Here is a 12,852-nt window from a genome sequence, read left to right as displayed (position 1 = left end):
ATTTCTGCAACAAATGAAATATTTTCTTTTGAAATGAATTTATTCTTTCTGACCAATTAATTCTCATTTTATCGAATGGCTCCCGAACAAATCCCTTGAACAATTTGAATGAGGTACCGAAGTGTCGATAATACTTCGCCTAAAGCAATATTTGTGCGCGTTACTCAAACCGGTTTATCAAACCACCAAACGCACCGATGATTGTAAGTCATTAGAAGGATGTATGGAAAAATTGGAACTGGTTGTTCAGCTGTTTGCTGATCTACACTTTCATCTTCAATTACGATTTCATTTCCCGGATAGTCTGACATCAACATTTTCAGTTCTATGGAATTATAGTGTCATAATTACGTCCAACATTTTGCAAACTTATGAATTAATCGACCAACGAATCGGAGCGAAGCGATGTTTTCCAACCTGCATTCGAAAATCTTGAATATACAAACAGTGAAATATTGCGTTTTTGAATATTGTGTTGTCCTTCAGAAAAAGGAAAGGGTTCCGTTTAAACCTGAGGACCGGCTGTGGCCAATGGCCCCAAGGAAATCGCCAGATAAAAAGGCACGCAATTTTGCACAACCATTTTTTAATTCACATTTACCACATTACTTAAATAAAATTTGATTCCAGACTTTTGGGCACACACCGTTAACAATTTCTTTTTGATGTTAGGAATGGTAGCCTAGTGGATAAAAAGCACAATCTACTGCTGTAAGACGATTCCTCCTTTTCGATTTGACGATCAAAGAGGCGAAAGTATGGTTGGCCACCGGTGTCATAATTCATCATATTGTACGCGTACCTTAAATAATGTGTGTGTACCTTATTAACCAACCTGCGCGTTATTTAAAGCCAACAGTGTCATATAATTCGAATAAGAGCGACATCGTGTGGAATAATAAGGTACACGCGCGTTATAAGAAGCACGTTCGCTATTAGTGTACATGCACCTTAATAGGATACATTTCATGGCCAACCGTGCGGGGTCATAAGTCAAACTCATGTACGCGTACCTAATCAACAAACATGCACCTTATTAACGTGCTCTAACTTAGTAACGTGCGCGAATGTCAAGTTGGCCGAGTGACATAATCTGAGGTAAAATAACTTGTACTGTCATCAGCTTATGGGCGTAGATATGCTCTTGTTTTCTGCTTTTACTTTTGCAAATATCACTCCATGTAGCCTATCTATCTAGTGGATATCTGTAGTTCGCGCCATTTACTTGGTTGTTAGTCAAGACCAGTCCGGAATTTTTTAGGGCGTGGTGACTGACAAAAAATATTCCTAATGTCTGGCGACCCCAACAGGAACTTGCAACGTGATGTTTTACAGCAATCAACTCTGCCTTTGGCAAACTTAACACAATTAAATTGCGACGTATTGGGCCTTAGATCCCTAGTTTGACAATATTGAGCAGTTAAATTACACATATCTTTTTTCTAATATAAATTTGTTTGCACAAGTCTTGAATCATTTTTGATTTTCGAAACTTAAAATTAAAATTCCAATGAAACAGTTTGATGATTCCTGGTAAAACTGAAATTATCTCTTGCCTGGAAAGCTGATAGGAATTCATCCTCAAACTTTTTTAAATGTTGAAGAACATGCAACCTAATGGTTTATTCCCACCTCTGCATTCAAACATGGGAATGAAACCAAAATGTTATTCTCCGCTTTCTTTTCATTTTCCAATGTAACCTAAACCTTATGATACCATGGTTTTGATAACAAATTTGCGTTTTGACTTTCAGCTGGGTATAAATTTAGTTTATCCAAAAACGCCTATGGCAGGGTTCACCACCAGTCACAGGTGCACCCCAATAAAGTAGACTACCAAAGTTTAAAACTTTTTTTGTGAAGGAAATCTTGACGGTGTTGAACACATCTATAGATGTCATTTCCAGAGCCTGCAGCTTTTTAATGTTTTGTTTCATGATTTTGGGACTAAACTAAGTCTGCTATAGCTACTAAATTTGACTCCGTGAGCAAATACTTCATCGAATAGAACGACACCTTGCAATATCAGTTGGTTTGTATTAAATTGTCCAATCGCGTTATTGCGAGTAACTTCTACCGCGTGCCACAGTTGGTTACTTGTGGAGAATGTTAGAATGAGGTGCGAACGGGTAACAGTAGGATACATATTTAACAAGTTACGATGAAAAAAAGATTTGTCGTCGAGTCGGATGCCAGAAAGCTTGTGAACTCCGTCTGCAGCATTCGGTCCTCTGTGTTCCAAATGTGTGAAGAATCAAGTTGGGAAACATGTGGTGCTAAAGCAATACAATGTAGAAATTCTTCAAAATTTTCTTTTGAAGAATTTCTTTTCTTAAAAACACAAACGCATATCGCACAACTTAGAGAACATGAGAGAAATCCATTGACTCGCCCAATTGTGTGCTTGGACTTTTTTATTTTCACCATTAACTTGGTCGAGTGACCTACAATTAAACATGGGTGGATATGTCAAAGTGATTGTAAATTCATAAAGTTTAAAAAAAATTATAAATCACAAAAAACAAATTGTCTGTGAATTTAAGTTTAAACTTTGGAAAATAGTGACGGAGATTTCAGCGTGGTGAAAAAATTACAGTGAAGCAATGGTTTGACGTCACCTCCAGGAATGCGTTGTGAGGATATGCTGGCGTTCTAATTTCAAACTTGCGAGAAACCAATGTTTTGGTGATAATGTAGGCTACTCAAATTTCATCCACAAAGGTAGAGGCAAAATGTATCACACATAAAAATATGTCATTGTAATGCCACGAACAACTACACTTGCTCGTCAATGCCGATTTAAATATTTGACAAATATAATGTGTAACCCAACAACAGTTTAATTTCAGTATGTAACATATCATGGTCACAGCCCAAACGTAGGTACAGTGTTGCTGACGTGTCTTGCTGTAAACAAATAGCTCTTACGCGAGAAGAGTTAACAAGAGAAGGTACCCTTTCATTCAGTATCACGTAGTTTCGTTTCGTGACGTTATTTTAACGTACTCCTTGCTGTGATGGTGACCCCGACTTTGTAATTACTAAGTAAGATCCCGCACTATAGACCATTAACTTTTTCCATACATCATGTTGAAGTCCACCGTTTTGAAACGTCTGCATGGCCAAAACAGATATCTTCGATCGTAGAGGGTAAGCATTGTTCCTTGCTGATTCACCGGATCATCATCATATCTTATCACGAATTTTTGTTTTTACATTCTCACTTTGGGTATTTTGTAATTTGTGGAGATTATCATTCATGCGTCCGACTTTGCACTGTTGAGCAGCAGCAATCATTTCTTTTGTGTGTGTTACTGCTATGGAGTTTGTCAGGGGGGTTTAGGATTACTGGATGTATTGCTTTTGCGAGGCCAGCTCTTTTTATACATACATGCTGATTTATGAACGCTTTTCACTTGTACGCAATATATGAGCCAATTACTTTTTGACGGTCATATACAGCTGACCCCTTATTTTATTAACGCGCATATTTTAAGTGTGCGGGTCGTTCTTTTTTTAATACATATATACTTACTTTTTTTACCGACCCAAGAGAAATAAGAGCATTTGTTGCGCAAGCTATAATAATGCGATGAAATTATGTGTTCAGTTTGGATATGAAACTATTTTTTTTTATCTAACGCAGCACCAACTTTTATTAACGTCCTTTTTGTTTTGTTTTTCAGCACAGCAATTTCAGGTCTGTACGAGCTCACGAACCCTTGCATGACCCACGTCAAACATCGAAACCCTTGCATGACCCACGTCAAACATCGAAACCAACAACGACGTCGACGCAACTTGTGATCGTTACTCAACAAACATCGATTATTTCATTTTCGTGTATGTTGCGTCAGTTTTGGACTTTGTTACCAATATTTTGGTGTGGTTTTAAATTGATAATGAACGTTTTTGCACGAAGAGGCAAGTGTAGCGAACACAGCGTCACATTATGAAATACGAAACTGTATTAGTAATATTGGTATTTGTCAAAACGTGTTTCCCAAGTACGAATTAAGAGACGAACTCATGCGTGTTAATTTGTAAACTCTTCGACAACGACCGCTCTGACTCTAAAACAAAACCTTGACTTTCAACTGTTGTAACTTATTGCCCCACCCTAACATGCCTTGCGGGCGCCTTTGAACAGTACTACTGTATACAACAAATTGCATTTGCTTGTGTTGCTGGGATGGTGGAGTTGACCAATTCCATTACATTTGGACTGCTGTCGTACGTTTGTGCTTCCTTCGATGAGTTAAGACATTGCTTTTTAAACTATATGATAACTGCCGCTTAAACAACTTTTATCCTTTACGGCAAAGAACGCACTGTGGTAATCAACACCATCTCTATTTCGGCAACCTAAAGTGAATTGCATACACGCACGATTTCCAACTTAATTCTTCGCATATTTGGAAGACAAACGGCCATCCAACTGCACCCGATATTTGCTAAATGACTGGCACTCGCTTTACCAAATCTGTACTTCTCGTTATCGCGCTTTTTTTGATTGGTTCGCTACAATTCAGTCGTGTTTCAATTCTGTAAGAATAAGTCACTAACGGAATTTAATTCAAACCAACTGATATTGCAACGTGTCGTTCTACTAAATAAACTAGTCTGCTCACCGAGTCAAATTTCGTATCCACAGTAAAGAACACGTAAACAGACATTGTCCAATTATTTATTGTTTTAAATCTGTTTCTAAACAAATCTATTTCTTATTCGCATGATTTGGAAGACGCACGAATTATTCCGTTCCCATCTTTTTGCCCACAGCATTTCTGGTAAGTGGTGTCGTACCAACGTGTATAACAACACTCCATGTTTGGTTTACTGCGATCCTGTAGCTGCGAATGGCAACACTTCCATTTCTGTAAGAAGCAAGTACCATAAATCAGTACAAAAAACATGCAGAACAAAACTTACTGTTGGATTGTACAAACGTTCACTGCAACACAAATTTTCTGATGCACCAACTTTGGCACTCACCACTGCAAAAAAAACCATGCAAAATCAACAGAATAATATATTTTTTAACGACACAGTTTTGAGTAAATATTTTAGCAACTTTTGCACAGATTATGGAAAATAATAACTACAATATAAAAACTTACCACATAATCTTTTTGTAATGACTAAACAAGGTTTGCCATCTGAACAAACTGGGTGAACTTGAATTTTCGATGGGTAAGGATTACCACATGGATTGTCAATAAGGATAGTGTAGTTTTTTGTAACGATAAAATCATTTCCCAGATCAATAGTTGCATTGTACCTTAATTAAAAGTTTTGTTATAACTGGGCAGTGTAGAGCAACACATCATAATTACATGGGATAATTTGGAATCTGTATCAGCATATTTGCACCATTGTTAATGATGGTTACAACAATTCTCCAATGTAGCATTGATGACCGACAGTGGTGTATGAACTGCTTATGCTGCGGATCTAAGAATAAAATAAATTAAAATAATGCATGTTGTAAAATACCAGTGAAGTGTATATACATCAAGTGACTTACTACATAAGGTTTTCACCATTGTTGCGTTGCTCAAAACATTTCCAAATATTGTTCGCAAATAAACTGTAAAGATTCGACCATCCCCAGGAACAAGAATCTGTAAAAAAATATTATTTCTTTATCAATTATAAATTTATGTGCAAAGATTTTTAGCTTACACTTAATTCATTGGGTTCAGAGTTGGGTACAACAGTCAAATAATTTTCAATAGTATTGAATTGGTACGGAGAATAATCAACAACAAATCCATTCCACGAGCCTTCTTTAGGAGAAGTCCATGTTAATGTCAACATGGCCTGACCAGTAGAAAATCCAAATTCATCACTTTGTGGAAGACAACTCACATCAACGGATACCGGAGGACTTGGTTCTTAAGTAGTTTTTCAAAACAGGAATTTAATGAAGACATTTAACTGATTTGCCCAAACGTTACTTAAATAAAGTTTTTCCTAGAATTTATCAAAACAGGTTTTACACTTCCAACAAAACATGTTTAGAAAAATAGGTGTCAATAACTTGAGCAAGGACCAATTATAGTGAGCTAAAAAATTCAAAAATATAGAAAATCGTGACAATAGCTGCCATAGGGTCAAATAGTAGTTTAACTCAAAATTTTTAACAAAAATATAAAAACCTTACTTGTTAGGACTTCGATTGAAATTCTTTCACTTTGAAGAGAAATATTTTGCTTACAAACTGAAAAGACAGATGGAAAGTAAATTGTTCCTGGTGATAAATTCGTCAACTGTATCATCTCCTCTGCTCATGGAGAAGAAATATGATGGAAAAACGTCAATGAATGTTACACAAATTAAGCTACCTGTTGAAAATAGTATGTTGTTGGTTGGAAAAAGTATAATTTGAAAGCTTGTTTTTGTAAGTTCTTCCTTAGTGACAAGGTTCCAATTGATTTGAAATGATGTTTCTGCAACCTTGGATGGATGCAAGTTCATAGGAGTGCTTGGTACTGAACAGTTCACACGTTATCAACAATTTCACACATTTGTTTTTAATTACCCATATTCTTACATGTGAAAAAGGTAACACTTTGACTCCGCTTGCTTCTCAAACCTTGATAAAGTGTAAATAGTTGTAAATGGTATTCACTACATGCTGTCAATCCAGATAAGTCCCTTCCCATGGTTCTTGGGTCGGTTGGTGTTGTAACAAACATGTTTGTTTGTGTTCCATTAGACAGGATTAACTACAAACAGTTTTTTTATACTTTGTTATTGTGTATTTGGTGATGATAGTAATTTTACCTCAAAATCGTCATAAATTCCTACAAAGTTTTCAGTTTTCCATGAAAGTTTTGCTGAGGAGCTCGTTACATCTTCAACTGTAATTGGTGGGGGGTTGGCGGGTTTCAATGGTAAATTTTGCTGAATTGGTTCACTTGGAAGTCGCCCAAGGAACCCATTCCCACAAGTGGAGGACCTAACAAACACAGTGTATGTGGTTCCAGGGATAAGTTGAAGAAATTGTCGAATCCTGCTTCCTTGATCGGCCTAATAAATACATAATGGTCAATTTGAAAACGTTTTTTGTAAACTTGGTAAACAATAATTTTTACTTGAAATTTGGCTTCACGTTACAATAATAAATCTAGGTGTTTTTCGGAGAAACCTTACTTCATTATCCTGGGCAGATGTAGCTACTGGACCACTGTTCGGTTCAATCCATGCATCATAGCATTCACTTATTCCTCTTTCTGGACCATCCCAAGTGGCTTCAATTCCATAAACCTCAACAGTAAATTGGGTTTCCATGAAAAATGGTCCTTCCATGGTGAGAACCAGTTCATCAAAACAACTCAGCTTCAAGTTTGTAGGTGGAAGAGGAACTACAAAAAGCCTTTCGTCAAACAGGGAAAGGAACACATTTAAATTCTTTTTAAACAGTTGAAAGTTAACTTTCTGCTCCAAGACACATTGACAAACCTGTGTCTTGTTTCACACGTGCAGGATCACTTTGTAGTTGTTGTCTTTGTGCGGTTGCTGATAAATCGTACATTACACCAGGAACAAGGTTTTGTATTACAACACTTGTCTCATTTATTGTCACCACTTGCTCAATATTTGACGTTGTTGACACCTATGCATGAAAACAATCCAAGATTTTTGTGTGTGTTTTCTTAAATGTTATAGGTGGTTTCTCACCATAATTGTAAAGTTGTCGTAATCTTCGTTAATTGGCATTGTCCAAGCAAGAGTGATAGTTTCAGATGTTGCTTCCTCCACACTGAGAGTTGGGGCAGGCACAATAATTACTGAAAAACGATGTTGGTTAACACCAAAAAAAATATTCAGAAGCACCAACCTGCTAAGGAGCGACCCAGAATCATCGCAACTATGCCAATAAATTGAAGTAGAGGCATAACCGGCATAATTCTGATATCAGAAAAAAAATGTAAGCGCAGAATTCAATGCAGAAATTTATTTAATAACACTGCACCTACATAAAATATCAATATTTGCTGTCTGTTACATTTAACTTCAACAGAAACGCCACGGATCAATTACACGGCCAAATCCGAGGCAGACAGTTTTTCTTTCAGTGAATTAGACAGAAAAAAAAACAACTATATTTCTTTAGCTTTAGCAATTCGGAAATCGTGCGAAACGTTACAATGTTACGCCATAGATACCGAAGTGTTCGTTCGTATGACGGCTTAGTGGTCGAGCCAGCTTCGTTGTAGCCTGGAGCGGTTTACAACACCATAGCTACGGACGCGCCTAGGCATTCAATCTACACGTGATTAACGACTTAATTACGGTCCGCTCGCCTTGCCATGTATAGGCAATGTATTAGTTGTAAATACCATTATAGCAAACCTTTGATAGCATTTTTGTAACAACCAACTAAACTGTTTCATACATTTTTTAATGTTTACTTGAAATAGAGAAAACGGCCAACATAGGCTATAGATGACAAAAAGCCCAATTATAGAAACTTTTGAAATTTTGTTCAAAATTCAATTTAATGTTATTCATGATGATATCCTCACGGAAAACCACAGTCTGTCGTAGGATCGCAGCAAGTAATCGCACTGGGAAGTAATGAGTAGAATAGGACGGTAAGGTAAGTGGCCACCCGACCGTGCTGGCCAATTTAAAAAGGAGAAGGCCAATTAGTTTCTAAGAACTTATAAGGGGTCCGGAATGGTTTTGACAGAAGACTCAGACGGAGTTGCACCACCGCGACCCAACATCAAGTTGACAAGCAAGCATAGGCGTCGATTTAGGGGTGACTGGGGTGACATGTCACCCCTCACAAACAAACAGGGGTGACAACGCATGCATTATCACCCCTGAATTTCGTTTAAATTAAAAATTATTGCCAAAAAAACACACATATTATACTACGCGCTAAGCTAGTTTCAAACGACCTGTATTATCACTGTCACAATCATGACAAACGTGTGGCCATCGGTATCATAATTCGTCATATATTGCACCATTGTACGCGTACCTTAGATAACGTACGTGTGCCTTATTAACGATCGTGCACGTTAAGAGCGACATCATGTGGAATAATAAGGCATACGCACGTTAATAAGCAGCACCAAGATACATTTCATGGTCAAACGTGTTCAAACTCATGTACGCGCACTTAAAGAACGAACATGCAACTAAACTAGTAACGTGCGTGCATGACATATTGAGTTGGCCGATAGTGTCATAATCTTAATACTATTAATGTCATTATCGCCCTATTTATTTCAAACAACAAATAGTTAGCTTAATTCAAGTCACAGTTTATGGGCGGTGATTTGCACCCTTTTTCTGTTACATTTTGTTGTTGTTATTATTATTGAAAAAGGACGCTAGCGGCGAACAATCGAAGAAAAAGCGAAGCAAAAAGAGGAGAGAAATCGACACAAAAAGTCAAGTCGCATGGGTAGGCTTTACGTCAAGCAGCTTACGACCACTTTCTTTTGTAATGAATTGATTCGGTTCGGTTTTTCTCATCGGCGATTCAATGGTTTTTGTCATTTGCAACACATGTTACAAATTGTATAAAAATATAAATTATGTCGTTGTTGGTCGCTTATTTAGCGTATTTGCATCTACAAATTACAAATCGGGCACAAAGAAGAGCGCAGTTTAAACAGCATTCAAAAATAGTGTTATTTGATGCATGCCGAACAGTAACTGTGAAGGTGAAAAATACAAGGGACAGGTTTGGCATTACGCCAACAGCATATATTATCCCCTAGGAAAATTACTGCAGTAATGTGTTACAATATGGCAATTAACAAAAAGATATAAAACTGTTTCCGTGGCATTTTCGCAAAAGACACACGATTCTGTTTCGATCAACTTAAAATCCTTTAATTTTTGTTGGTCACGATGGCCATGAGGGTTAGCTTAATTCGAAAGCCAATTATTAGTTTAGTTTCAACTGCAGCTTGAGGTACATTTTTATATATTTGCCCCCATGATAATCTATCCTCAAATAAGGACTCCCAAAAACCTTGTGCGTTTGGTTGATTCGTATTGCTATTCTGTAACCAAGTATACAAAGCCTTTGCGCCCTCGCAATGTTACAAGCAATGTTTTAAAACGTCTCAGCTAGACTTGCTATTAGCTTGACAAACTTAATGAAACCTACTGTATTTGGATTAAGACCAAATTTTGTTGTGATTGCATCATAGTTCAAATACGCCCTATTTTGGTTTAGCAAGTCGTTGTGGGCCATATGGATATCCCGCGTCGGTAAATTTTTTGAAAATAAGGTTTATTGCGTTTTTTTATTGATTTATTTAGCCATAGGGGTATGTGGCTTGCGTGGTTGGGATTTTTACTCAGGATTGATTTGGTAATGTTTATGATACAGCGGAGGATACCTAATGGGATAAGCCTATTCTAAACTTTATTAAATGGGCCGACCGACGAATTTAAGAGTGTCTCTCTGGTTTGGAGCAGGATTGGAGTTTGAACACTAGTTATATTGATTGTTTCATCGCAGAATATTGTCCTCAGCGCTTTAAATTTTAAAACCAACATATTATAGTTCTCAATATGTATCATGCCCACCCCGCTGTTATCCAAACTTTTACACAGGGTAACTCTTTTAATTCGTTCCCAAGGGGAGTCCCATATAAATTTAAATCAGGCTCGGTCGATTTTGCAAAATCATTTTTTTCGGATGTTTACGGATAGGATGCACAGTTTTTATGTCAATAGGGGTATAATGAGCCTCTTGGCTATTGTTATTTTGCTAAGAAGAGTTAATCCTCTGGTCGCCCAAAGGTTTAATACTCCGTTAGATTTTTTTAGAGACGGGGAAAAAATTATTAAGTTAGATTCAGTTTAATAAGAGTGGTATTATAACCCAAAGGCACTTAAAAAGATTCAGAAGGCCATTTTTGAAATATTTTGGTAAAATCCGCATCTGAATCTAAAAAAAACAAGTGTAAAAAAAAACAAACAAGTGTAAAAAAAAACAAACAAGTGTAAAAAAAAAAAAACAAGTGTAAAAAAAAAAAAAACAAGTGTAAAAAAAAACAAACAAGTGTAAAAAATACAAACAAGTGTAAAAAATACAAACAAGTGTAAAAAATACAAACAAGTGTAAAAAATACAAACAAGTGTATCATCTGCAATGCAGAGCACGAACTAAGTTAGGGAGAGTGCATGCTGGGTCTCCCTGTCTGACGCCACATTCTAGGTCAAACGATTCTGAGACAAAGTTGCTATTGGTGACTCTCGTAGAAGCATTTTGGAAAAATCATTTAATTAGATTGACAAATCCGGAACCAAAACTGAACGCAGAGAGAGTTGCATTGATGAATTCCCACCTTAAGATGTTAAAAGCTGTTGTATTCTGGTATTCGACAGAAGCATCAAGCAATAGCACGTACAAAGCGAGACTGTCCCTTGGGTAATGCAACCGTGGTTATATAGGGAATGCGGCTAATCACATTCCTGTGCAATTAACGTTGGAATGTTTACAGGGTGCGAAATCATACGATACAGGGTGCGAAAAATGTTACACTTCAATTTATATTTATCTGGAGACATACAGTATCGCCCCAGGAAGGCGGTATTGGTCCGTACTATCAATGATGTCGAACAGTAAACGGATATTTGACCCTTTGGAAACAAGAGCGTCTATAACACTACGCATTCTTGCGTTGACGACTTTTGAGGCGATATTATCTAGTCCACGCAAAGTTATCGGGCGATAATTTTGGAGCTGCAGAAGACCTTGCCAAGTTTTAGGAATCAGGGTGATTAGTCCTTCAGTTTGAGACGTTGACATTTTACCAGTTTTAACCGTAAACCTCTAGAATTCGACAGGGAAGCCATCTAAGCCGGGTGATTTAATTGCTATTATAAATTCCGATTTCGTTGTCTCCTTGTCTAACAATTATGCTTGTTCGCAGGTAATTTTTGGCAGAGTGGGCTTTCCAGCTTATTTGCCAGTGGGGTACTTTGAGTTGAATGTATAGGTTCCTCATCTAGGGTTAGGTCTGACATGGTACCCAGGGACAATGTCAACTTTAACCACGTCCCTGATTAGACTGTGATCGACCAGAAAAAGTCGATTCGGGATAGCGGCAATGACGGTTGATGAGTGCAGGCGAATTTTTTTTTCTATGGCAAATTTTAGGACGAAAAATATCGGTTAGTTTGGAGTGCTGTATATAATTAAGTAAATTATATCGCCATTATAACACGATTTAACACTTTTTCATTCCATATCCCACTCGAATTCCATGCCGCACTGACAACAAAAAAGCTCGCTAGGATTGTAAATACACAATCACTGTTTACACAAGGCATTGTAACAATTCTTATTTATTGATGCCCTAAGAAGCCGATTCATCGAATTAAAAATACCCATAATAGAGTACCCCAGCCCATTATTTCGAACAACCCAAGCAACGTGTTGATTTGGATATAGAAGTTACTAGGATTTCTGGACAGCAATAACATTATCGCAGAGACTGATTGACTTCGTTTTCGGCAGGGCTTCGGGGCTTCTTGTTGGTCGTTTTCTGGTGGATTTGTAAATTTATATTCTATTTGAATAGTCTATTTCAGTGCTTTTCAACCTTTTTAAACACTATCCGCACTTTTCCATGGCAGGAGGGTTTCATCCGCACAATGCGCCCAAGCATAAAATGTCACTAATAACTAATACTAACCTCCAGGCGGCATGATAAATTGCCCTTTCTTAAACTTCTCGAAATTTAAACGATTGGAAACCTACTGACGATTGAAGGGGAAGAATTAGCGTTGCTTCTTGAAGCGAGTTCACGGGACCAAATATGAAACATTCTTAGACTAAAAAGCGTATTTATTGGACGATTGTCA

The 12,852-nt window shown here is 37.2% G+C and overlaps 1 protein-coding gene across 1 annotated transcript; it reads right to left on the bottom strand.

The window, feature by feature from the left end:
* Window positions 1–4,671: 4,671 nt before the first annotated feature.
* Window positions 4,672–8,106, bottom strand: LOC145889297 (receptor-type tyrosine-protein phosphatase eta-like). Its single transcript, XM_082980231.1, has 15 exons — window positions 7,986–8,106; window positions 7,847–7,917; window positions 7,687–7,796; window positions 7,468–7,621; window positions 7,159–7,370; window positions 6,790–7,035; window positions 6,557–6,731; window positions 6,348–6,494; window positions 6,167–6,286; window positions 5,686–5,897; window positions 5,528–5,624; window positions 5,337–5,454; window positions 5,121–5,281; window positions 4,933–4,997; window positions 4,672–4,877 (listed from the first exon to the last, which is right to left on the bottom strand). Exons 2-15 carry the CDS (start codon window positions 7,911–7,913, stop codon window positions 4,725–4,727), a joined length of 2,037 nt encoding a protein of 678 aa, XP_082836357.1. The 5' UTR covers window positions 7,914–7,917; window positions 7,986–8,106; the 3' UTR covers window positions 4,672–4,724.
* Between the last annotated feature and the right edge of the window lie 4,746 nt (window positions 8,107–12,852).

The sequence above is a fragment of the Ascidia mentula genome, chromosome 2 (assembly GCF_947561715.1).
Source record: "Ascidia mentula chromosome 2, kaAscMent1.1, whole genome shotgun sequence".
NCBI lineage: Eukaryota > Metazoa > Chordata > Ascidiacea > Phlebobranchia > Ascidiidae > Ascidia > Ascidia mentula.
Note: the sequence above shows the minus strand (reverse complement) of the source record. Positions and strands in the feature narration are given on the sequence as shown.

Coding starts and splice junctions, on each gene's coding strand:
- LOC145889297 (XM_082980231.1), bottom strand. CDS start 7,913: ATGCCGGTTATGCCTCTACTTCAATTTATTGGCATAGTTGCGATGATT. Junction 7,797..7,846: donor TCTGGGTCGCTCCTTAGCAG/GTTGGTGCTTCT, acceptor ATCGTTTTTCAG/TAATTATTGTGCCTGCCCCA. Junction 6,287..6,347: donor CAACATACTATTTTCAACAG/GTAGCTTAATTT, acceptor CTCCATGAGCAG/AGGAGATGATACAGTTGACG.